Raw genomic sequence first — 27,794 nt, 5'->3', positions numbered from 1 at the left:
AGTCCACAAGTCATAAAAGGGCCACCACGTTTGAAGACCCCTGATTTAGAGGATAAAGCTGATGCCATCAGAGAATATTATTATTCTTTGGGTTATATATATATTGATATTTTACTTACATGAGTGACCAACACAAAAGAAACAGGGTTGGGGTGGTTTTATCATCTGAAGAGCATGAAATTTGAACTGCAAAAGAAATAAAGGAAGGAAGAGATAATGCAAGACCAAAGAAGTTGTATGTTAAATGAACTCCTAAAAAAGAATGTGAAAAATATAAAGCTCAAAAGGCAATGCATGAAGTGATTTTATAAACATGACAGAAGAAAGCATGGTTTGCAAGTGAAAAGTGTGGAGAGGTATATGAATGTTTTTATTGCAAATTAATTTTAAGTATAAATCTTTTCTTACCTTATTTACCTTCTTACCACTATTTTCTTTGGCTTACTGCTTCTTTCTCTTTTTCTGCACTTTGAATAAATATTGCTTATCAACAGTAAATAGCATGATGGTTATAAAGGATGGGAAAATGGCATGATAAAATGTAATATTAAGAATGGCATTAAAACATATGGTATTTTTCACCATTGCAATATTAGACTTTGGATTCACCTAAGCTTTGTCAGCATTTTTCATATATCCTGTGATGATGGAAAAGAGGGGAAGCAACCTCTGACTAGAACTGAGAAACTCAACAAAAGCATGAATATTATAGAATGTATTTAGTCCCAACTGGATGAAAACTTTGCCTTTGAATTAAATGATTCCAGTATCCCATGCTTGTTTTGCCTTTAAGCCTGAGTGAAAAATTAGTTCCTTTGATTTATTGACAGGGCTTAATTTAGTCTTTTTTCCCCCTACTGGGCACCCTTTGGTTTTGCTGGGACTGCCACTTTCAGCTTTCCCATATCTGGAGGAATTGGGGGTGGGGGAAGTCCGGCCTGCTAATATAAGTAATATAATTTGTAGACTTCTATGATGCAAGGTATTGTGGCCATTGCTGGTTCAGAGGATTTTAAAAGCAAAATCAGGTTTTTTATGTATAAAATGTGTCTATTATCATTAAAGCCATGACAGTCAAAATGGAAGCTCATGTTGAGAAGGGTAACTGACAGACACCAAGTGAGTAAAACAGGAAATGGCTGTGGTCTTCAAGTCTAATGGTATAAAATAAATAATTTTATCAGGACTAAGCATTTTTTTGGCAGGGGAAAGGATACAGATGGAGCACTTGGAAGCCAAAGCTAATGTACTTTGCCAACTAAAACTACTTGGAAAAAAGAAAAGAGGCTGGATGGTAAATATGGAGTGTATGCTTTTTATGGCAATATCTGTTTTGGTGGAAGTATTCTCAGTATCAGCTATTTTTCTTTTTGCAAGATGTTGACCCATAATGAAGACAAATGTGATTAAATTTGGGGTTCTCAAAACATGGTGTCTGAATATGTAACCGTTACTCTACACACTTCACATGTATTTCATAAATTTTCTTAAATGTCATTTTGTTTATGAATATTGTGTTACTGAAGGGAAGCACTAACATGCCTCAAGGTATGTGCACTGTGCATATTGTGTTATGCCATGATACTCTTTTTAAAATGGTGAAACTATTTATCATATTGCTCTGCCAACTTTTGCAATGTACGGCAGTGAAAGTTGGACCATAAGAAAGGCCGAGCGCCAAAGAATTGAGGCCTTTGAGCTATGGTGCTGGAGAAGACTCCTGCGAGTCCCTTGAACTGCAAGGCGATCAAACCGGTCAGTCCTAGAGGAGATCAACCCTGACTGCTCTTTAGAAGGCCAGATCCTGAAGCTAAAACTCAAATACTTTGGCCACCTAATGAGAAGGAAGGACTCACTAGAGAAGAGCCCAATGCTGAGAAAGATTGAAGGCAATAGAAGAAGGGTACGACAGAGAATGAGGTGGCTGGATGAAGTTACTGAAGCAGTAGGCGTGAGCTTAAATGGACTCCAGAAGATGGTAGAGGACAGGAAGGCCTGGAGGAACATTGTCCATAGGCTCCCGATGGGTCGGACACGACTTCGCAGCTAACAACAACAATCTGCCAACTTTGCCATGCTTTCTCCTTATTTTAAAAGCATGGTAGCAAGTCTAAATTAATATTTAGCAATTGTGCAATTAAATTGTAGCAGTATAAGTTAAAATGATTACCCAAACTACCTATAGTTTGATATTTGTAACTGATTGCTCATTATTTGGTAATTGTTACATGAGGTAATAAAGAGAAGTAACTAATCAGCTTGCCCTGTTTATGCAACACTGTAACATGTGAATAGAGTCTGCATAGAGCAGGGGTAGGCAACCTCAACTCTTTTATGACTCATGGACTTCAACTCCCAGAATTCCTGAGTCAGCTGACTCAGGAATTCTGGGAGTTGAAGTCCATGAGTCATAAAAGAGCCGAGGTTGCCTACCCCTGGCATAGAGTCAAGCTCTTTTGTTTTCCATCTTTCAAATGAAGACTTATTTGATAGGGCCTTAGAAAGCATTTAAAGAGGCTCTTCACAAAACATATTAACATGAGTGAAGCATTTCTCTTTGTAACATTACAGATAGTACTTGACTTACAACTGGTTGCTTAGCGACTGTTCAAAGTTATGATGGACATCCCTGGCGGTACTTACAACCTGGTTCCAGAGTGGGCCATCTTATAAGATACTGGTAGTCTTTGTGTAGCAATCACAGTTGGAACCTGCAAATTAGTCATTAAAGCCAAGCTATTGCTAGGTGAAACTGCAACTCTGCTTATGATCTTACTTCAGCTTTCCTTTACTTACTTGTGAAAATCATACATGTGAGGATTGATCATAAGGTTACTTTTTCATCACTGTTGTAACTACAACTGGTTGCTAAATTAGGCAGTCACTAAAAAAGACTAAGTATAGCCATAATATACTATACAATACAGGAAGAAATCTGCTGAATCAAGGTGAATCTGGATTGTGCCACACATTAGCCAGTTAGATGCTTTCGGTAGGCTCATTCATGCAGACAGGGGAAAAATATCTTGCCTCTCTTGTTAATGATTATTAGCTGTTACTCAAAGCAAGCTGCCTATATTCCAGAAAAAGCAAATATCCATTAAGCCTTTAATCACTGATAGCTCAATCCTCCATGAACTTGTTCAATCCTCTTTAATACCCTCTAATTTGGTGGCTGTTTCATATGATGATAATGAACTTTATAGATGAAATATGTATTATCATGTTAATAAGTCAAAATCTAAGCATGGTTGATGGTGCCCTCAAATATTTATTTGGAGACTGTGGGGGAGGGGTATGCAGTAGTTTCCATCATATTCATTGTATCTTGCTATGTTAGTGATTGATTGATTGATTGATTGATTCATTACATTATTCTTTTACTCTTAGCAGCAACATAGATTTTATTCATTAGAATTTATTTCTAACCTGTTTTTTTAAGTTTCTCAATGGTGCATCCATCATCACTGAAGACCTTATTGCGCATGCCATTTATAAGCAGATTGCCCGTAGATGTAGACTTTGTATAGACAAATATAATGAAATATAGGACTTATTCATATAGAGTACAATAAGTTAAAACAAGATCGTTGTGTAAATACAATAGAAATACTTAAGTATTTAAATAATACTTGCATTAGTGAAATATATACTGCTCAAAAAAATAAAGGGAACACAAGATAAGACATCCTACTATTAAATACAGTACATTGTGTTGTTTAAGTGTTCCCTTTATTTTTTGAGCAGTATATATAAAATTGTAACTCCTTATTGTTACAATGACATATCATAGTTTTCTTTATTGGATTTCACTTTTTTGTTAAAGTATTTTTATGTGCTTCTAATCAGTTTTGATAATATGCCTAAATCATGGAGCCATGGAAAGTTGAGAGGAAATTATGACAATTAGAATGAAATGAATGAAATGTAAACATTGTGTGTAAAACACATTGATGTTATTAGCAATGAAGCACAAAACTACAACTTGCAGAAAGATTGAAATTATTATTTGCTTGACTGACTGATTACTTGTGTAGTTAATCTTCCACTGAAAATAAATCTTAATATATTTTCTTGTATTCTAAGAACCCATCTTTCCCATCTGACAATCAACAAACCTTTCAATTTTTAATGTCATAGATATTTTTAAAACAACTGTGTTTTCCTTCGCCTAAGTTGAAAAATCAGTACTGACACATGGTAGTTAGGAGAAATATTCAGATAAACATTCATTGCTCCCCCCCTTTGTCTTGTAAGTTGGATGTACAGATGAATTTCAGGATCTTTTCTATTCAAATAATGTTTGCTTTGTTTTGTCCTAGTTTAGACTTGGATCATTGATATTACAAAGAGTTACAAACTCATCTGAAGTCATTCGACAGCTGATTACCTATTGCCTAGAATGTGTAAAAGAACTGCATGCCAAAAATGATCACCTACAAAAAGAGAATGAAAGCCTTCTGAGTGATCTGGATGACATGCAAGAGCAGTAAGTTGAAAAATAACATTCAGAGGTGTTTTTTTTACTTTCTTTTGATTCCCAGACTTTTTATTATGTGAATATAATACTATAATACTAATTTACTAACCCAGGGATTAATGAAGCTGATTTAAAGTTAATTTAAATCAGTTAGATATGACCTTTATTGGATTACATCTACCAGTGAAAACACAGAAAACACCCGTTTAAGTATTGCTGAAAACTTTGAATCTTCCTAGAATGTATTATGTGGAGATATTTATATATATATTGATACTTGCATTTTTATCATTTCTAGGCTGTTCTTTCTTACCTCTCCCCTAACTAATTAAAACTTGATTTATGTACAGGAGTTCTGCAGGTAGTTGATTAGTACCGCTAATGTTTCTAGCAAGATTTACCAAATTGATCTCCACAGTAATGATACCCAGTGATTTGCATTTAAATTAGTTGAATTATTTATTAGCTATTGAATATCCACATCCCATAGCAGGGTGGCCTAAATTCATATAAATTCATAGGATTATTTGTCATTTATGAAGTTATTTAGTAGATAAACCTGTAAAAGCTATATTTCCCAGCATTTTGACATGGACTAGCGTGTGAGGATCCAAATATATTTGATATAAATAAAAGTATTACATGGGTTTAATCATATCTGAGGGAACACCTGCTGCCAGCATCAAGCTCCCTTCGTCCAGTGCGCTCCCACAGGGAGGGTCTTCTCAGGGTGCCACCGGTAAGAGATTGCCGGCGGACGACACCCAGGGGGAGGGCCTTCTCAGTGGGTGCGCCTGCCCTTTAGAACCAGCTGCCAGTGGAGCTTAGGACTGCCCCCGACCTCCGTTCATTCCGCCGGGACCTGAAGACCTGGCTCTTCGAGCTCTCTGGCCCAGGCTGAGAATTTTAATTTTAATTTTAACTGGGGTTTTATTTGTTCAGGGACGGATATAATTTTTTTAATTGTTTTTAACTTTTGTATTTTTGTTTTTAATCACCCTGTAAACCGCCCTGAGTCCTTCGGGAAAGGGCAGTATATAAATGTAATAAAATAAATAAATAAATAAATAAAATTTAATGTACAAGAAGAAATGTGCTTTTAAATTGGAAGACTGAAGTACCAAATCCTATGACAGTATTCTAATTCCACTTTGAATTTTGCATTTACTTATAGGATGATGCATATAGAATTGCAATACAAACACACACACACCTATGTATTCTTTCAGATATATTTCGTTCCTATTGTGAATGGATGTTTTGATGGCTAAATCCCTAACAGTGGTAACAATTTGCAATTACTGTATGAAGATACAAGGTTTTGGTGCTTGCTTAGTAGCATGACAAATTATTGGACTTCTGGAAAGTTTGGCAATACTTTGGTTTTCTAGTTAATGAGACTGTACAGAAGAACGAGACTTCATATGGTCCTGATACACATGTGGCAGTACTTACAAAATGACTTGTTTATAAAATGGCTGCTATCGCTGGCACATTTAATCCCAAATTCATTTACTGGCAGGCAAACTAGCTCTCAGAGTGCTTTCTATCAACCCACCAGGACACTGAGGGATTGAAAGGTATTGTTGCAACAAATAAGATGCTACAAGATGTTGCTTTACTTTTCAGGATGCTAGCAGTATGCATACTAACACTATCCACTGTGCAAGTAAACTGACAGCATTCGATTTTTTTCATAAGCCATTATATAGGATTTTTAAAATTCAGCTTATGTCTTTGATATTCTATTAAAATAATTATCTCCATAATGTAAAATTGATAAATATGCATTTATTTTTAAGATTACAAAAATGTGTTGAAGCTAAAGAAGAACTGGAGGCTGACCTTTATAAGCGATTTGTCTTGGTCCTCAATGAAAAGAAAGCAAAGATAAGAAGCTTACAGAAACATTTAAAAGAAGTTGAAGAAACAGTACCGGAAACTGCACAAGCAGGGTATAATTTATTACTTTCCTTCTACTAGGTAAACATCATGCATGAAATAGAAGTAGCTCTGTTCTCTATTTTATGCAGGCTTCGAAGTTCAGAGACTGTGTGTCCTTGAATGGAAGTAATATAAAAATGAAGTTCTATAGAAGAACTTTAGCAATTCAGCATTTTGGCAATAATGCATTAATTGTAGTATTTATTTGAAGCATTCTATTTAATAATTTAATATGTTTGCTTATTAAAATTCATCTTTTTTAAAAAAAAAATTAGTTAATGAGAAATGAAATCTTCAAACTATTTTCTCTTGCAAATGATATATTTATGGGTTCGTGACTGCTAGAACATACTAACTGAAGATAAAGTTTGTTCCCTGAAAATTTATTTAAAAAATATTACAGCTTGTGTAGATGCCATTGAACCTAACAATGGGGCTAAAAGTGGCCATTTTCCTTAATAAGACTTAAAAATTTGTTTCCAACTGAAAGAAAGCAGATGGCTTTTGGATAAAGCCCCTCTGTATTCATATATAATTCAGAAAATATCAATGTGCAGAGCTTTAGAGTAACAATAGTATTATAATGCTAATGATATTAGGACAATGTTGTAATCTGTTTTTCCCCGAGCACAAATTGTGATTCAAAGTATATATATATAAAACACTCATCAGGAACATTTTGAAACTGTTGTAAGTGTTCCTGGTAGGAGCTACATCTATATTCTCCATCTTTCAGGAATACAATAAGAGTCACATGAACCCAGAGGACAATACACACCTAAATGGAATAAATACAGGTAGTTCTTGAGTTTAAACCATTCATTCAATGGCCTTTTGAAGTTATGGCAGTGCTGAACAAGTGGTAGATATGCTTGATCCCTGAAGTTTCACCCAATGCAGCACCCTTGCAGTCATGTGATTAAAATTTTGGGTGCATGGCAGCTGGCCTGCACTTATGACTGCAAGCTCCTCCATCTACCTATCTCTCTCCCCGCCCCCATCTTTGCCCTTTTGGTAGCCTTGCTGTCACTAACCCTGCAGGCATTGTTATTCTGAATCTACTGCCCCTGCTGGCCTTGTTGCCTCCAACTGACTTTTGCTGTCTTCCTCCTGTCACTGCTCATGAGGCATATCTTCTCCAGGCTGCAGCTGCCTCTTAGCCAAAGTGCACATGGCCTTGTCTAAATTGTGTTTGGCTTTCTCTTGAGGTTTCGGAAGGCAGGCATGTGGAAGATATGAAAGAAAGACCTGACTAGAAGGAACCTTCTTTTCCACCAGTACAGCTAGGGCCTTCTTTTATTTTGTGTTTCAATATGAAGTTTACTCCCTTCCTGAATTATAGAAAGTAAAATGCTGAAAGAAAGTGAACAGGACTGATTGTTTGAAACTATGTTCATTAATAATTGTAAAAATGGCACTGGGCATTATACCAAAAACCTTGGAGGTACTTAGGTAAACTGCACATTGCCAGAATTTCTGTCAGTTGCAAAAGCCCATGCTGCTTAGACCCACAAAAATACTTTGCCGGCACATTATGGCATCTTAGATTGTCTGGAAGAATTTGATATGTATGAAGGCCAACACCAAGAAAAGGCAGCTGTGATTTCACATAGATGTGTACAGTATACAGTATAATAATTGACTTTTTTTAAAAGGCTAGAAAAAAGCAATGCCCAAATAAATCCATGTTGCTGCCAATAAAATATTCCCATGATCAATCTAAAGTCAACTGACATAAGAATGTCTTTACTTAAAAAAAATATGTCCATGGACCAACTTTGGTTAAGTCTTGCCTTGGGATGAAGTTTTTGAATTTAAATATTTTTTGTTGTTCTTAGCTGTGAAGTTGTGTCTGACCCATCGCGACCCTATGGACAACGTTCCTCCAGGCCTTCCTGTGCTCTACCATCTTTTGGAGTCCATTTAAGCTCACGCCTACTGCTTCAGTGACTCCATCCAGCCACCTCATTCTCTGTCATCCCCTTCTTCTATTGCCCTCAATCTTTCCCAGCATTAGGCTCTTCTCCAGTGAGTCCTTCCTTTTCATTAGGTGGCCAAAGTATTTGAGTTTTAGCTTCAGGATCTGGCCTTCTAAAGAGCAGTCAGGGTTGATTTCCTCTAGGACTGACCGGTTTGATGGCCTTGCAGTCCAAGGGACTTGCAGGAGTCTTCTCCAGCAGCATAGCTCAAAGGCCTCAATTCTTTGGCGCTCGGCCTTTCTTATGGTCCAACTTTCACTGCCATACATCGCAACTGGGAAGACCATAGCCTTGACTATGCGCACTTTTGTTGACAGGGTGATGTCTCTGCTTTTTAGCATGCTGTCTTGGTTTGCCATGGCTTTCCTCCCGAGGAGCAAGCGTCTTTTAATTTCTTGGCTACAGTCCCCATCTGCAGTGATCTTGGAGCCCAGGAAAATAAAATCATTCACTACCTCCATTTTTTCCCCATCTATTTGCCAGGAATTGAGAGGGCCGGATGCCATGATCTTGGTTTTCTTAATATTAAGTTTCAACCCAACTTTTGCACTCTCCTTCTTCACCCGCAACAAGAGGCTCTTTAGTTCTTCACTTTCTGCCATTAGAGTGGTATCATCTGCATATCTTAGGTTGTTGATATTTCTTCCGGCAATCTTAATTCCAACTTTTGATTTATCTAGCCCTGCCTTTCTCATGATGTGCTCTGCATATAAGTTAAATTGGCAGGGCGACAGTATACAGCCTTGCCAGACTCCTTTCCCAATTTTGAACTAATCAGTGGTTCCGTGTCCAGTTCTCACTGTTGCTTCTTGGCCCACATATAGGTTTCTCAAGAGATAAATAAGATGGTCTGGTACTCCCATCTCTTTAAGAACTTGCCACAGTTTGTTATGATCCACACAATCAAAGGCTTTAGCATAGTCAATGAAGCAGAAGTAGATGTTTTTTTCGAACTCCCTAGATTTCTCCATGATCTAGCGCAGACATGTCAAACACAAGGCCCGGGGGCCAGATCCGGCCCGCGAAGTGGTTTCATGCGGCCTGCAAAGCCATCCTGGAAACAGTGAGGGAACGGCCCCCACTGCCTTGGCCCTGGCCCAGAGACCCTCCTCCTGCCAGAGACCCTCAGATCTGTCCCATTCCTGCCCAGGCCTCCATAGGCACCCTTGAAGCGAACGATGTAGAGCTGGCCATGCCCACCCAGTAAGCCATACGCACTTTAGCCACGCCCACCAGTAGGCCACACCCACCCAGTAGGCCACACCCACCCGGCCTCCTGAGGGCAACTGCAATGCTGATGCGGCCCTCAATGAAATTGAGTTTGACACCCCTGATCTACCATATGTTGGCAATTTGATTTCTAGTTCCTCTGCCTCTTAGAAATCCTCCCTGTGCTTCTGGTAGGTCCTTATCCACATACTGCTGGAGTCTAGCTTGTAGGATTTTAAGCATAACTTTATTAGCATGTGAAATGAGTGCAATGGTGAGATAGTTTGAACATTCTTTGGCACTGCCTTTCTTTGGAATTGGAATGTAAACTGATCTTTTCCAATCCTGTGGCCACTGTTGAGTTTTCCAAATTTGCTGGCAAATTGAGTGTAGCACTTTTACTGCATCGTCTTTTAAGATTTTGAATAGCTCAGCTGGAATACTGTCACCTCCACTAGCTTTGTTGTTGCTCAGCTTTTCTAAGGCCCACTTCACTTCACATTCTAGGATGTCTGGCTCGAGGTCAGTGATCACCTCATTATGATTATCAGGGACGTTAAGCTCATCCTTGTATAGTTCTTCTGTGTAATTTCGCCACCTCTTCTTAATCTCTTCTGCCTCTGTTAGGTCCCTGCCATTTTGGTCCTTTATCATGCCCATTTTTGCATGAAATGTTCCCTTCTCCAGTGGATCACGTTTTGTCAGAACTCTCTGCTATGACCTGTCCGTCTTGGGTGGCCCTGCACGGCATAGCTCATAGCTTCATTGAATTACGCAAGCCCCTTCGCCACGACAAGGCAGTAATCCATGAAGGGGAAATTTAAATATATAAATGGGATTTAAATAAATGTTAAATTTAACCAGGAGGCATCTTTCATTTCTTATATTTATTTTTTTATTATTACATTTACATCAACATACAATGATTTTAATATAAGATACAGTACATAATTGAAAACAATTCTGGAGATAATATTTATAGTACATGCAAACCTATTTGCTCTGTAGAACCTGCATATGTTTGTGACCTTGGGTATTTTCTGTTATGTCATTTTTATGATTAACATAGCTATCTTGCTTTGTTTTTTATTTCTATTTAAATATACAATGTGAGAATTTATAAATAGTACCCCAGCATGATCTCTACAGAATTTAGCTATTGGAAAACACTTTATCTCACTGGTTAATCTTTCATGTTGGAATAGATTTGGCATGCACCAAAAGCTTAGCATGTACTTACTTTTTCCCTAAGGCACTGAATGACTGCAAAGTTTGATTTAATATTATAGAAATGGTATATATGGAGTTTTGCTGTGCCGTAAATTGGGAAGAAAACATACAACAGTGACACAGATAAGGTATTAAAAGTTTAATGAGAACCAGCATCTGTCAACATTAGTGGTAACATTTAGACTAATGGGACTAACATTCACATTCATGGCTTTGTCTCACATTGGCAGTGGGACACAGTATTAAAGCATTTTTGTAAAAAAAAAAAGAAGCCAGAGATTAGGAAAAGAAAAATGGGATAGGAAATATAAAGAATTTGAAAGGAAAAAGAGTGAAAAGTTCAAGAGTAACAAATAAAATATATAATAAAATGTGTGCTTTCTATTTCTTTCACTTATTTATTTAATTTATAGGCCCTTCCCCTACCCTCACTTCCAAACAATTCTGTGACTTACAACTAAAATAGGTGGGTAGGTGGGTTGGCAAGTAGGAAGAAAGATGGGAAGGTAGGTAGAAGGATGGAAGACAGGAAGGAAGGAAGATGATATAACTGATCTGAAGAACCAGCAGGGCTTTTTTTCTCATAGAACGCTCAGAACGGAGTTCCGGCACCTTTTTTGGATGGAACCTTGTAGGATAGGCAAGGTGGGTTGTATGACATGTGTGAGTTCCGGCACCTTTTCCTTTTACAAAAAAAGCACTGAGAACCAGTATTGAAAAAGAAGATCAACATGAATTAAAACAAAGCAAAACAGACAAAAGGGGGTTTCTACAATTACCTTGTCCCCAACACCTGAGAGAACCACCTTCAATAGTTTCTTGGATGTCAGAATGGTGGTAACCACACAAATCTTCTTTGTCTATTTTAAGACCCCATCATTACAACAAGGAATGTGTTTCTTTCAAATAATTTGCTATTACAAATGTTACCCAATGTTGTAAAGTAAGTTTAATTAAAACCATTCCTTTTTTTCTATTAAGGCATTGTATCCTTTTCTTGCCTGTTTATGAGCTCTATATGTTCCATAATACTGGTGTATTTTGATAAAGCTTTGTATTCTTATAGGGACCCAGTAATTGCTTCAAAAAGTACAGTTGAAAAAGAAAATTATGAAGGAAGCACTGATGAAGAAAGTGAAAATTTGATACAACTGACAACATCAGAGTCAAGTAAGGTAGACCAAGTTGCTTATATTGATGTCATTACAACCATCCATTTTAATTGATCCAAACTGTCTGATTCCTTATTGTACATTAATATGAAAGCATACACGTTTAAAAATCTTTAATCTTGGAGAGAATAGTGTACAATAAGTCCATTCTGATGCTTTAAAATCAAAATAGTAAGATACAGATTTTTCTAATAGTAAGGTACAGGAATGAAAGCTGTGCATTGAGACAGAGCCCTGAAAAGATGATAAATGTCTTTATAAAATTGGAACTGGTTACAAAAAGTATAGTAGACTAAAAGAAAAACCATTCAGTCAGTCCTGGACTTAATCAAAGACTGACTAATTGCACCCTTGAATTGATGATTATTAATGGGAACTCAGTTACTATAGATATGTGGAGAAAAAGAACTGAACTAAAAAAAAGCATTCTTGACAGGTAGAGAACTCATTTTTTCCCTTTTAGCTTTATATTTAATTTGGTGAAATAATTTGCTTAATTTTTTTTATTATTATTATCAGGAGGAATCGTTTTTCCATTGATTTTGAGACAGATGGCCAAAGGACATTTTTATTGTGAAATCCTCTCTCCCTAAATTCTAGCTTTTAGTTTAATCTCCAGAGAACTTCTGTCTGGCTTTTCCAGTAACAGGATTTTTGTCACACTAAGTTGTAGTAGGCTACTGGAAATTGTTGGAGAATTTCTCTTCTTCCGGAGGAATTTGGACATCATCCACTCATTTCTCTGCTCAGAAATTTGGTGAAAAATCTCAACTGGCCATTTGTTCCCTTTTCTAGTGCTGTATGTTTTTGATAAAATGAAAAAAAAAATCAGCAAATTTTGAAAAAGAAAATACCTGATTTTATTTTTATACAAATATATATTTTATACAAATAATAGAAGTACTCCTCGACTTACAACCACAGTTGGGACTGGAATTTTAGTTGCTAAGCAATGTAATTGTAAAGCAAGATAACACAGACAGCATCACTTAGTAACCACAATCCTGGTAATTCTTGTTGCCATCATTAAGAGAATTTTACTGGTTGTTAGCCAAGGTCTCACCCAGTCCCTTCCAGCCCGAGCCTCAGTAAGATAAGGGACTGCCTCCAACTTCTCCCACACACCTCTCTCACCCCTTCCCCCATCTTTGCCCTTTTGTTTACCCTGCAAGGCTCTGGGGCTGCTTGCCACAAACTGGGTAAGCCACAGCCACCACAGCCCAGTCCAACTGCCCTTGCCACCCTGTATTCCAAGATCCCTGCTGCAACTGCACTGTGCCATCCCAACTCAGCTTTCCAATCTTCTTGGCTGCAGTCTGGCTGCAGGACTGCTGTGGTGCTGGCTTTGCATTGCAAAATGGTGAGGTGGAAGGGGGGGGAAGGGAAAATCAGTCCCTGGGCCATAATGTGCCAAAATGTCCCTTTGGAAAGAGCTACTAGGCAGAGCTGGGGTTGACTTCATTTTTCACAAAGAGAAAAAAAGGCTGCTTTTTTCCCATTTCTGCAGCGCAAAGCCAATTCCAGTCCTGGTCAATAGCCAGGTCAGGCACACTTCAGTAGCAGAAGCAAGAAGAAAGCAAAGATGAGCTGGGATGGTGGAGCACAGAGGGCCAAAAGGACATAGATGATGGAGAAATTGGCAGGTGGAGAGAGTTGCAGCAATCCCCCCCTCCCCCCTAGTTATTAGTATAGGCAGGCAGTCAAGTGTTGAGTTTTGTTTACAGCAACAGCCATAGCTTCCTGCATGAATGTAAGTCTCTTCATTCAGCACATTGTAACTTTGAATCGTCACTGAACAAATGGTCAATGCTGCAAACATTGACATCAAGGACTACCTTTTTGCATCATGAATTGATACCCAAAGTCTCTCATAACAACCAAAGACTTTCAATGAATGAAATTATCAAGAACATGGTTATTAAAAAAATAAATAAATGAAGCCTACTTAGCAGCTTGCAAGGGAAATTGCTCTCACATTAATTCTTCAGCCTATAAATAATGTTGAAGCAATGTCAGGGATCTGACATTTGGTCCTAAGTAGATTTGAAACAGACCCTCAATGTGTGGGTAACTTAAATTGGAAGACTCTTTGTAAATCATTGTGCTCTCTCATGTGTTCAAAACAAATTAAAGTGTAATGTTTATAGGTCTCTTAGCTGTTTATAACTTTTACCTGACTCTGCTTTCTTTGGCAAAGCATTGCACCTCTGGGAAGCTGGTTTATTTTGTTTACATATATTGTTGCTCAGACTGGGCTGTTACAGATGTCTTTGGCAAAATTATCCTCAGATCTTTGAATTGCAAAGAGTACTTTATCCTACTTTTTTCTCATTCTTTCACATAACATTTAAGTCTTTCTGTTTGGTATACATTAGTAATAAAAGCACTCTATTCATTATTTTAACTCATGTCTGGTACTTATTCGCAGATTCATTTGGTTGTATTTTCAGCAATTAAAAGACTTGGTTTGTTTCTTTCTCCAGTTTGCAATCTAAATTTGCTATGCAGAAGTAATTCTTAACAAAGTCTCTCCAATGAAATACTGTATTATTTGTTGGTTAATTTCATCTATATTCTCTGATAGTCATAAAATAAAGGTATCATGGCAACGTTACTTACGTAGATATTGTAATTAAAACTAATTATTTTATCTCAAAAAGTGTTTTCATTTATTTCAGAATGCAAGATCATGTTCCACTTGTACCTAATACAGCACAAAAATGTCTTCAAAATGCTAATATTTTTCTGCTATGTTTCCATGACATTACCTTCAGAGTTCATGAGTCAGACTAAGCCATCATTGACTAGCCCAGTATTAAAATAGTCTTTTCCTCCTTAAATCAGTGACAATTTCAAGGTTCATAAAATCCATGACACTTCATCATTCATTACATCAGTGCTGGATAGGATGAATTGGGCTGTAGTATTTAATCTTTTTTTTAATTTTTATATATTGTATTTTATTGTATTGCCCTGTACACCGCCCTGAGTCCTTCGGGAGAAGGGCGGTATAAAAATTAAATAAAATAAAAATAAATAAATAAATGAGAGAGATGCTAGCTGAGTATTTCAGTCTGGTATGGGCATGTCCCATTCCTGATGGTTTGTGCTGTGCCAGAGCTGACACAGCAGTGCTGTTGCAGTAGTACTTCAAATTTGTGTAAGGGCAATAGAGCTTTATTTTTCAGTGCAAGGGTTCCCTTTCTGTCCCTTAGCAACCCTGTTGTAGTTGCATTCAAATGTTTCAACCCTTGTTTACTCATAGAGTACAATTTAACAGTTAAAAAACCCATGGAATGGTGGAAACAATCAGCAGCCATTAATATAAATTTAATAAATCCTAATCCTAAATCCATATAAATGATAATCTCATACTAGTACTAGACTGTTCAGATGTGTTTTAACCTTATGGCCTTATGGGTTTACTACAAGGATGGAAGAATAGGTAAATTGAATGATGGGACCATCCACTCTACTTCTACATCTTGAAATTGGTATATGTTATGTCTATAAAGAAAAGAAATGAAACAAGTGAAATCCTAAATAAAAATACTGCTTTTTATCAGTTCCAGTCTTTAGTTTAGGGATTTTTTAATGTTAAGTTCAGGTTTTGGCAAGCAGAATGTGGTGTAAAAGGGTTCTAAAAAGGAGAGTAAATATGATGGAGCCTGACGTTAGACCATCCCATTCCTGATGCACTGCAGTATTTCACATTGGATGGAATATGCTGAAGAGAGGATGCAGCAAATCCAGAAGAATCAAGATTTCTATGTAGCATATGCTGGACATGCATAATCAGGCAGTCCCATCATGCAGCAATTCAAAATAAATGCAAAAGGGACACACAGGGTTCATCAATGTGACAGCAAATTTATTCTAATATTAGACAAATGACACTTTGGGTCATCATTTTAAAAATATTTTCTTAGTAGATTCCTCAATGCTTTTGACAGTGGTGGATCTTCTAATGCACTTGACAAGCTGGCATATATTCAAAGAGGTTTCTGATTTGAAAATAACCCATATTGAACTGTATAGCAGAGTCCAACATTAGCACAGGAAATGCTTTATAACATTTTGAATTATGTCATAAACTGCTTCAAAACATTTTGCCCTTTGGTGCATCATTTTGCCCAGTTAAAAGTTACAAGTATCAGTGGAAAATTATCAGATAGATAATTTTCTGGATGGCTGAATAGTGCTTAATACAACAGGACAGCTTAGAAAGTTCTAAAGATTAACTACTAATATTCTCATCTGAATATTAAACTAAGTATTCATTGACCATTCTTCATAAAAGCAAATTGTATTTCTTTTATTGTTATATAACAGATCGAGATATCAATCAAGCACATAGAAAAGCATTGTAATATTACTACACAGGTTCAGTCGATCTAGGTTCCTTGAGGTCTTTGGGGATGATAGTTTCCAGCTGGCATGACCATCAACCGCAATACAGTAAATAGAATGCAGTTCCAAAATATCTTGAAGGAAAGCAGATCAGCAAGAGCTGAACTAAAAAAAATAATCATTGGAGCTACACAGGACCTCAGAATTAATTTGGAAAAGTTATTTGAATGTGTGGAAGTGTGAATGAAGCACATTTTAAAGCATCTCCAACTTTTTACAGGAGACATGTCTTTTCCTTGTATTGTGTGGCTGTCCTTTACTGCTGCCATGCCATCCCAGGAAAAAAAAACACTTTGAAGAGTCATGTGGCTGCATATTCCAATTCAGGATTTGGAAGTAAACTTGAAGCCATATTAATAGTTCATTTAATTATTCCATCTTCAGTTTGGAAAACTTTCCTGACACTCCTATACTTTTTAGTACTATCATACTTTATATTGTCATATTGTCTCCGTTGCATTTATACTGAATTACTGCTGCCTTGAATACATATATGTAGCATATGCTGGATAGAGAACTTGATTCTTTTGGATTTGCTATTCTTCCTGTTTAGCTTTCACATAAACTTGAAACATTTTTTCAAAATCAATTCAGAGTGAAGCAATAAATACAATGTTTTTATGTCAAATTGGCTTATAAGAACTGAAACATCCTTCCTATTAGTATGGTGCTTTTTAACTATCTTTTAGAATCCTTGGCTAACAAAATCAATATACTTCTGTTTTGAATAAAAACATGTTCGAGAAAATAACAGGTATTCTTTGGTAGCAAGGAAACAGTGGGATAGTTGATAATTGGTACTCTTAAATTTTCTTTGTCAGCAGAGGTGGATTAAAAAACTTAATCTGAGAATAAATAGGCAACTATGAAGGCTGACAGCAAAGGACTTTCTCTTAAATGAGAATCCATAGTTGAATCAGAAAATGGGCCCCTAAAGATAGACCTTTGACTTGTCAACTCAATCTGTTCTGCTGAGTTTCCCTCAGGCCTGAAAAAGATTGATCATTTAACATAAGATGCCTGGCAAAAAGCATAGAATTACCTGTATTATATAAACAAGTTACTTTCCTTGGAGTACATGGGCAAAAGATGAAAGAGTGTATGGAAACTACTGGGTGAACAAATTTAGTGTGACTTTGCATAGAAAGAAAATTTCTCATTTGGCTGAGGGGGAGGTTGTTCAACAAAACATTCTTGCAGTTGAATTTGTGCAAGCTCCTTATGTAGAAAACTAGAAAAACTGATCTGAAATTGCTCTGTAAACAATAAAATTTGGGGCAACAGTATTTGGGGCTATGAATGAGGTCATATTTATGACTACAAAGAAAATCAGATACTCTTTTTGTAACAAAACTGAGAACAGCAAATGGTTGCAGTGGCAAAATATCTTTTATTTCAAAACTTGAGTATGTATATAAACTCAGTTATTTATTGGAAACAATACAGAGATGTATACATGTAGAGTGCTATTTCATTTTCTGTAATTAGGCAAATTGGTCTAATTTCTCCTACCTTTATTTAAAATGAGCATTATTTATTCTTTTTGTCAAAGAGGAAGACATGTAGCTCCATATTTAGAAGATACTATGTTCTTAATATCATTCTAATTGTTTCATACTTGTCATAGATTCCTCTCTGCCTATATAAGGGAAGTAAATTGAACTTTAGGGGAAAAATAATTTGGTTAATTAACTGGGAAATGTAGTTGTATCAGGAAACATCCCTGGACTACTGAACATTTTGCTGTGGTTCTCCATATTTTAGTCAACAATTTCAGGAATAAACGATAAGTGAATAAATGCCTCAAGCATAAAATCAGGATGGAAAATTTAGAGCAGATTCATATTGCTGTAGATCAACTGATCATATTTAAAAGTATGATCTTTTTCTCAGATGATTATGTTTCCTTATTTTCTTTATATTTCCTCAAATTCCCTTGAGGCTGTAAATCATATTAGAATTGTATTTATAATTGGCTTCAGAAAACTTTAAATTACAACATATTCAAGGCCTAAATAAAATAATGTTATATAATCTCGATTATAATGCTACTAAAATAAACTTCAGAAGTAGGTATACATGGACGTACAAATAAGATTACTGGAAAATAGGTTGTTGTTGTTAGTTGCGAAGTTGTGTTCGACCCATCGTGACCCCATGGACAACATTCCTCCAGGCCTTCCTGTCCTACCATCTTCTGGAATCCATTTAGACTCACGCGTGCTGCTTCAGTGACTCCATCCAGCCACCTCATTCTCTGTCTTCTCTTTCCCTCAACCTTTCCCAGCATTAGGCTCTTCTCCAGTGAGTCCTTCCTTCTCATAAGGTGGCCAAAGTATTTGAGTTTCAGCTTCAGGATCCGGCCTTCTAAAGAGCAGTCAGGGTTGATCTCCTCTAGAACTGACCGGTTTGATCGCCTTGCAGTCCAAGGGACTCGCAGGAGTCTTCTCCAGCACCAGAGTTCAAAGGCCTCAATTCTTTGGCGCTCAGCCTTTCTTATGGTCCAACTTTCACTGCCATACATTTTTTTTAATCCAATTTATATCCCGCCCTTCTCCGAAGACTCAGGGCGGCTTACAATTTAAGCACAAACCAATGTGCTTAGCAATAGCCTTCATTCTATGTATATGCCTGCTTATTGGGGCTTTTGCCCCCCCAAGCAGCATTATTACAAAGTCAGCTTATTGCCCCCAACAATCTGGGTACTCATTTTACTTACCTCAGAAGGATGGAAGGGTGAGTCAACCTTGAGCCTGGTGGGACTCGAACCTGCACTAATTGCAGGCAGCTGGTGTTACTTAAGGAGGCATTAGCCCACTGCTCCACCAAGGCTCTCATTGCAACTGGGAAGACCATAGCCTTGACTATACACACTTTTGTTGGCAGGGTGATGTCTCTGCTTTTTAGCATGCTGTCTTGGTTTGCCATGGCTTTCCTCCCGAGGAGCAAGCGTCTTTTAATTTCTTGGCTGCAGTCCCCATCTGCAGTGATCTTAGAGCCCAGGAAAATAAAATCTGTCGCTACCTCCATTTCTTCCCCATCTATTTGCCAGGAATTGAGACGGCCAGATGCCATGATCTTGGTTTTCTTAATGTTTAGTTTCAACCCAACTTTTGCACTCTCCTTCTTCACTCGCAACAAGAGGCTCTTTAGTTCCTCTTCACTTTCTGCCATTAGAGTTGTATCATCTGCATATCTTAGGTTGTTAATATTTCTCCCGGCAGTCTTAATTCCAACTTTTCATTCATCTAGCCCTGCCTTTCTCATGATGTGCTCTGCATATAAGTTAAACTGGCAGGGTGACAGTATACAGCCTTGCCGGACTCCTTTCCGAATTTTGAACCAGTCAGTGGTTCCGTGTCCAGTTCTCACTGTTGCTTCTTGACCCGCATATAGGTTTCTCAAGAGACAAATAAGATGGTCTGGTACTCCCATCTCTTTAAGAACTTGCCAGAGTTTGTTGTGATCCACACAATCAAATTCTTTAGCATAGTAAATGAAGCAGAAGTAGATGTTTTTCTGGAACTCCCTAGCTTTCTCCATGATCTAGCGTATGTTGGCAATTTGATCTCTAGTTCCTCTGCCTCTTCGAAATCCTTCCTGTGCTTCTGGTAGTTCTCGATCCACATACTGCTGGAGTCTAGCTTGTAGGTTTTTAAGCATAACTTTACTTGCATGTGAAATGAGTGCAATGGTGCGATAGTTTGAACATTGTTTGGCACTGCCTTTCTTTGGAATTAGAATGTAAACTGATCTTTTCCAATCCTGTGGCCACTGTTGAGTTTTCCAAATTTGCTGGCAAATTGAATGTAACACTTTTACTGCATCGTCTTTTAAGATTTTGAATAGCTCAGCTGGAATACTGTCATCTCCACTAACTTTGTTGTTGCTTAGCTTTTCTAAGGCCCATTTCACTTCACATTCTAGGATGTCTGGCTCGAGGTCAGTGACCACCTCATCGTGGTTATTAGGCTTGTTCTTGTATAGTTCTCCTGTATAATTTTGCCACGTCTTCTTAATCTCTTCTGCCTCTGTTAGGTCCCTGCCATTTTGGTCCTTTATCATGCCCATTTTTGCATGAAATGTTCCCTTCATCTCTCCAATTTTCTTGAAGAGATCTCTAGTCCTCCCTATTCTATTGTTTTCTTCTATTTCTTTGCACTGTTTATTTAAGAAGGCATTCTTATCTCTTCTAGTTATTCTCTGGAATTCTGCATTCAATTGGGTGTATCTTTCTTTTTCTCCCTTGCCTTTCGCTTCCCTCCTGTCCTCAGCTATTTGCAAAGCTTCCTTAGACAGCCATTTTGCTTTCTTCCATTTCTTTTTCTTTGGGATGATTTTAGTTGCTACTTCTTGTACAATGTTGCAAACCTCCGTCCATAGTTCTTCAGGCACTCTGTCTATCATATCTAATTCCTTAAATCTATTTGTCACCTCTACTGTATATTCATCAGGGATATGATTTAGCTCATACCTGAGTGGCCTAGGGCTTTTCCCTACTTTTTTCAGTTTAAGCCTACATTTTGCAACGAGAAGCTCATGGTCTGAGCCACAGTAAGCTCCTGGTCTTGTTTTTACTGACTGTATAGAGCTTCTCCATATTTGGTTGCAGATCACATAGTCAATCTGATTTCTGTGTTGACCGTCTGGTGATGTCCATGTGTAGAGCCGTCTCTTGGGTTGTTGGAAAAGAGTGTTTGCTATGACCATTGTATTCTCTTGACAAAATTCTATCAGCCTGTGTTCTGCTTCATTTTGTACTCCAAGGCCAAACTTGCCTGTTATTCTGGTTATCTTTTGGCTTCCTACTTTAGCATGCCAATCCCCCATGATGATAAGGACATCATTTCTGGGTGTTAGTTCTATAAGGTGCTGTAGGGCTTCATAGAACTGGTCAATTTCATCCTCTTCAGCACCGGTGGTTGGGGCATAGACTTGGACTACTGTGATATTGAATGGTTTCCCTTGGATTCGAACTGAGATCATTCTGTTATTTTGGGGATTGTATCCCAGTATTGCTTTTCCTACTCTTTTATTGACTATGAAGGCTACTCGATTTCTTCTGAGGGATTCTTGCTTGCAGTAGTATACCTGATGGTCATCCTGTCCATTTTAGTCCGCTGATTCCTAAGATGTCAATGTTCAATCTTTTCATCTTTTGTTTGACCATGTCCAGCTTGCCTTGATTCATGGATCTTACATTCCAGGTTCCTATGGAGAAAAAATCTTTACAGCATCGGACTTTCCTTTCACCACCAGATACATCCACAGCTGAGCGTCCTTTCGGCTTTGGCCCAGTCGCTTCATTCTTTCTGGCGCTACTAGTACTAGCCCTCTGCTCTTCCCCAGTAACATATTGGACACTTTCCGACCTGAGGGGCTCATCTTCCAGCGTCATATCTTTTTTCCTTTTGGTACTATCCATGGGGTTTTCATGGCAAAGATACTGGAGTGGGTTGCCATTTCCTTCTCCAGTGGATCACGTTTTGTCAGAACTCTCTGCTATGACCTGTCCGTTTTGGGTGGCCCTGCACGGCATAGCTCATAGCTTGAATTACGCAAGCCCCTTCGCCACAACAAGACAGTAATCCATGAAGAGGGGAAAATAGGTATATCATGTTAATTTATTTGAAAAAATTATTGGATCTTCCTATCAAAGATATCCTTTTAAATAGCTAACACATTATTTATTAACATTATATTGTATGTGTCTTACCACTACTGATGAACTATAATATTTAAAACATAAAAAACAGTAAATACAAAAGAAATCTGTATAGAAGAAAATTATAAAGACAAAAATTAATCTGTATAATAAACAGACAAGTGTCTTATGAATTAAAATACCTTTGAAATAGCTTCTGAATGTAAATGATAGTCAGTCACCCTAATAGCCAAGTCCTAAGAAATTAGACCTTTGAAAGCAAACATCTTGAAGTGGGTCTGAAAAAAAAACCTTAGAGCAGATTTTGAATTACCAAAATAATACATCATAGATTTCAGTGGATTTTGACTGCGTGATATTTTGCAGGATTGCTTGCTGATGCTTTCCAAAGGGAGTCCTCTTTGTGTAGCTTATCTTAGTTGCCCAAATGTAATACAGCTAATGTGTTGCCAGAAACAAATATAGTGAGATAGAGCTATTTAATGAAATATGGTCTTTGACTGATATGAAATAGGTAAAATTGAATCCAAAACATTCAAACTTGCAGCTACTGTAGATTGAGACATAACTGAATGCTACTTAGTACAATTCTTTGCTGATAATGCATACTAGATATTATCTAAGTGGTTTTATATTCTTAATGACAAGAGTATCATATATCATTACATGCCACAATCTTAGCTAAATTGATTTACTTTTGATGTAGGTTTTGGGTTTTGTTATTTCTTACAAATTTATTTGTTAATATTATTTAAGGGTTTCAGTGTGTGTGTGTGTGTGTGTGTGTGTGTAGATAGATAGATAGATAGATATAGATATATAGATATAGATAGATATAGATATGGATATAGATTTAACAAAAAAGCAGAGCTTTTTATGGTCCTCAGTAATTTTTAAGAATGAAAAGGGGTCAAAGGCCAAAATATTTGAGAATCACTGTTTTAGAGGAAAAGTGGGATATAAATTTATTAAATAAAACAAGGGGCAGCAGAACTAATAATTTAGATCTAAAATAATGTATATTTTTTGTTATTCTATTGTTACCCAACTTTGTTCACTGTAGTTTGGGCCAGTAAAAATCAAGATAAATAACTTTAAGAATAGTCTAGAATATGTAAGAAAACTTCTGTTTTAGAATGATATTCAAATAGCGTAAATAAATAAAATGTATTGCATTTATTCCTCAAATTGTTTAAAACAATGTTCACTAGCCACTTTCTTTTTAATATGAGAAAATATTTTCAAATTTCTAATTATCACCTTAGAGGAGCCGAAAATCAAATAATAAGAAGGTACTCTGGCTATTACAAATTATTAGCAAACTGCCAAACATGTTTCAGTCTAAGCAAGCCTGCAAATTAAAATGGCAAAAAAAGAATAAGAAATTAATCTTTATTTGAAATCTAAATGAAGTAAGCAGAGATAATGTAGGATAAATTAAACTCTGGATAATAAATCCAAAGTTCCAGGAAAATATTGCAAAAATAAGTGTTATGTAATGAATATGTTATTTTTCAACAAGTTTTGGTTTGTCAATGCTTTCCTATTTGCAAGTACACAAAGTTAAAAAATATTTTTCTTGTTGATATAGTTGGTTCCTGCTAAGCATTTAAAAGTAAATCATTTTGGGCAGAAACAAAAGAATACAAGTTTCAGATAACAAAGTTATAATTCCTCAGTTTTCACCAGTTTAGTAATGAAGCTTTTACCTATGATCCATGTCTCTACAATTTCAAAGCATACTATAGAGCTTTCATTGTTATCTTTTGAAAGAAACCTTAATTCCTTTCATAGTCAAAACATTTTTATAAACTCTCCTCATTACATTTTTTTCCTCTTGGTAAACCTATAATTGGGTGTGGAGGTTCATTTTATATCTTAAATGCTTCATTTTAACAAGCTGACAGTTTATGTCACTGCTATTAATATTAGGGTTAAAGTCCATGAAATGAATTTTTAACGTGTAAATATAAAGAATTTGGCACTAATTACTGTATATGCTCCAATTTTAAAAGTATTTCACATTGTGTGGTTTAGTTTTAGGGGATATACAAAATAATATGTACAAGAAAAATGATACTTGTGCTTTATGTTATATGCGCAGAATTGGACTTAGGAATAAATCCAAACCAGAGTTTTACTTCAGGATGCTTTATTATATTTATCTCATCTGTTTTTAAGCTTGTGAACTGGTCTTTGGTAACCTTTTCCTCTTAGACACGCCCCTCCCATGTTCCTTATCTGTGGAATGGGAATAGTAATAATAATGACTTGTTGTAGTGTATAAGTAGGTAATAAACCCCCACTGTTCTATCCTGTCTATCAGTCCTCATGCCAGATGGCAAACTGCCAGTTCAGCCCTATAAATCAACATGAGAGAGAGAGAGAGAGCTAAGATTCCCCTCCAAGCTCTGATTAAATAGGAGTTTTTAGGAGAAAGGGTATTGTTTATTTATTCAGTCAGTCTTCATAAGCTGCTTCAATCATGAATTGATTATTAGGTTTAAATTTTTAAGTACAGTAAAAACTTAAAACAAATTCAAAATAACAATTCTGCTATCTTGAATGAGTTTCAACAAACAGAGATTCTAATCAACTCCAAGAAGGACTCAAGTCACATCATTCCATCAAGGCCTCTTGGATAGTTAGGCCCTAACAGTTTTTCCTCAATCCTAATAAAATTGATTCAGGTGTAATCTCAACAGTATATTGGTCCAGAGAAGAGAAGCCACAATGGAGAAAACCTTCCCCTCCAACCTCTGGTCTCAGACAGACTTTTAGCATAGGAGTCCAGAGAGACTTCTTCTGATGATTCCCCCAGACGTTTCCCCAGATACCTCTCCAGATGTCAGTTACGTGTGTGTGTGTGTGTGAATGAGCAGGACAGCACACCCCTCCTAGATTTTATTGAGTAGGCAGATAATAGAGGGAACAGGAATCTTGAAGATGCTAAGGTCCTAAGTCATGCAAGACTTTAAAGGAGACAATCAGCACCTTAAATTGTCCCCAGAATTCAATCAATAATCCAGTTTGTAGGGAAATGTGATGATGGCTTTGAAAAAGAAATTTAGCAAACATTTTGTGAGCATTAGCTTTGCCTAATACAGAAGGGGGTGATGAAGATAGCTTTGCTTTGCACTCAAGACATACATAACACACACACACACACACACACACACACACACACACACACACACACACACACAGAGAGAGAGAGAGAGAGAGAGAGAGAGAGAGAGAGACAACCATACATGGGGGAGGGGGGAATTTTCTTAAGATGCTGCCTGTTACTTTAAAAGCTCTAATTTTTTTACTCTTCTACCACTGAACATTTCACAGGAAACAGTTTACTGTACAGTAAAAAAAAATATTCTTTCTTATTTTGAGCTAAAGGTTCATTTTACTTAAACCCTGTTTGATTGATATATCTCCTAAAGGTGGGGATAGTATTGCAGGCCAATTCTGCTAACTGTCAGTAGTTCAGTTCTCACTGGCTCAAGGTTGACTGAGCCTTCCATCCTTCTAAGGGTGGTAAAATGAGGATCCAGATTGTTGGGGCAAAACCACTTAGAGAGGACTGTAAAGCACTATGAAGCGGTATATAAGTCTAAGTGCTATTGCTTTTGCACAAGGCCAGGAGGTATTGTTATAATTTATTTATTTTTTTCTTTTTTTCAATTTGGGTGTAATGCAAATAAATGTGAGCATTTTATCTGTTTTCCTTATTCTTCCCCATCATTAGAACAATTTGTATATAATTTAAAATATTTTTGGCTTGTAATACCAATTATCAAAAGAGAAATATTTAGAGAAAATATGCTTTTACTTTGAAAGGGTTATATTTAGTACCTTGAATACTTGTGCTGGTTTTAACCAAAACCAGTAACCTTAATTTCAGTTAGTTGCTTGCAGTTGTGTTGCTCTTTTCAAGAGATACTACACATAACAAGTAACACATTTTTCAAGTGGCAAATTAACAGTTATTCCTGAAGACTTTAAGGAGCGCAAGTACAATTAGACAGATATAGTTTGGCTCTTTGACAAATTATATGGAACTTTATAGTTCTATGAAAATTGTGAAAGCAAAGAAAAGGCTTTTTAGACTTTTCTTTTTTAAAGGAATAGTAGACTCTGATCCAAACAATTTCCCTTTCCCTCGCTTGAAGTGGTAGCAGTGGCCGGTACTACTATGGCGGCCTGAAGATCAGCCATGGCTGCGTTTCAATGCCCGGTTGGAGCTAAGACTTCCCTATTGATAGTCTGGATTGGACCTGGGACTTGACCGTGGTGGGAGGGCGGTCTTGGATTGGCCACCGACCGCCCCACTGATGTGGGAGACCAGTTGGGGTAGGCTTGCCCCGGGATTCCTTACTCTGTCCACCCCAGGCTGGACTCCTCAGCCATAGTGAGAGGACGGTTGGGGTTTCTTTTTCTGATCACCAGCTCGGGTGAGAGCTGAGCTGAATTAGTGGACTGAGGCATATTTACCGGACTCAATATCATTGTCATCTGGATATTATTCCACACCATCAGACTACCCATTGTTAATATTTGCCCTATGTGGACACTTTTATTATCATATGGCTCACCTGCGTTATTCTGGTACTGATTTGTATGCCCTCAGGAGGGTTCCTCCCTCCTGGGTACGACCTGCCGCCTTTTCCTGCATTCCCCTTAATGACGGGCCCAATTGTTGGGACCCCGAGAGGTGGTTGGGCTTAGACAGGGGCCTCTGGTGGAGACGCATTAAGAGGCCCCTGATATATTTTTAGCCGGTTATTTTAAAGGGGTAGGGAGGGGGAGGAATAGTAGGGTAGGGAGGGAATTATTAAGCGGCACTCAGTCTGGGTCTGTTAGGGGTTCCAGCGGGATGGGGTTGGGAGTGGAGGCTGCTGGTTCTGTGTATGCTGGGGTGGGGTTTCAAATCTCCACGACAATAGGGAATGGCAGCATCCGTATCAACATCTGGGATTGCGCCCCTGCTGTCTTCGAGCGGTGGCACGCTCTGACCCTCCGGTTAGCACCATTTTGCCCGGGGATGAGGGTGATCAGGTCCCTGAGCTTAGGCTGGTTTATCTTAATGCCAGATCTGTTGTTAACAAGGCTCCCCTCGTTCATGACTTGATCGAGGAGGAATGCGCGGATCTGGCATGCATCACGGAAACTTGGTTGGGCTCGGAGGGAGGGGTTCCTCTGACCGAGTTATGCCCCCCAGGTTTCCGTGTGCTACACTGACCACGGGCTCAGGGTAGGGGTGGAGGGGTGGCGGTGGTTATCCGGGAGACTTTATGTCTGCGGGAAACCACCATTGTCCAGATAGGCGGGAGTGAGTCCCTCCTTCCTGAGATGTGGCCCCTGGGCTCAGATGGGCTTGTTGCTCACATACCTGGCGCCCAGCTGTGTGGCAACAGCCCTGCCCAAGCTGCTCAACACCCTCTCAGGGTTGGCGGTGGAGTTCCCCAGGCTTATAGTTCTGGGTGACTTCAACCTGCGTTCCCTGGGAGGGTCGTCTGAGTTAGCTCGGGAGTTCATGGCTTCCATGACGGCCATGGACCTGACCCAAGTAATTCAGGGCCCGACTCATGTGGGGGGGTCACACTCTCAACCTGGTGTTCCTGTCTGGACAGTGGCTGGATGATTTGGGAGGGGGTTCACCAGCTATTGTTCCCCTGTCATGGTCTAATCATCACCTCCTGCGGCTGGTC

At 37.8% G+C, this 27,794-nt stretch overlaps 1 protein-coding gene across 3 annotated transcripts in view; it reads left to right on the top strand.

The window, feature by feature from the left end:
- XRCC4 (X-ray repair cross complementing 4) overlaps positions 1-27,794 on the top strand; it is a 105,553-nt gene that overhangs the window by 42,207 nt on the left and 35,552 nt on the right. For 2 of the 3 annotated variants that reach the window (XM_083357256.1, XM_083357255.1), the window contains exons 4-6: positions 4,323-4,489; positions 6,283-6,435; positions 11,909-12,012. In XM_083357256.1, the coding sequence (XP_083213382.1) occupies positions 4,323-4,489; positions 6,283-6,435; positions 11,909-12,012 (424 nt within the window). Of the gene's footprint in view, positions 1-4,322; positions 4,490-6,282; positions 6,436-11,908; positions 12,018-27,794 lie in introns of all 3 variants that reach the window. The other variant, XM_083357257.1, reaches the window with a different exon arrangement.

Source organism: Vipera ursinii (genome assembly GCF_947247035.1).
Source record: "Vipera ursinii genome assembly, chromosome: 2".
Lineage (NCBI taxonomy): Eukaryota > Metazoa > Chordata > Lepidosauria > Squamata > Viperidae > Vipera > Vipera ursinii.
Note: the sequence above shows the minus strand (reverse complement) of the source record. Positions and strands in the feature narration are given on the sequence as shown.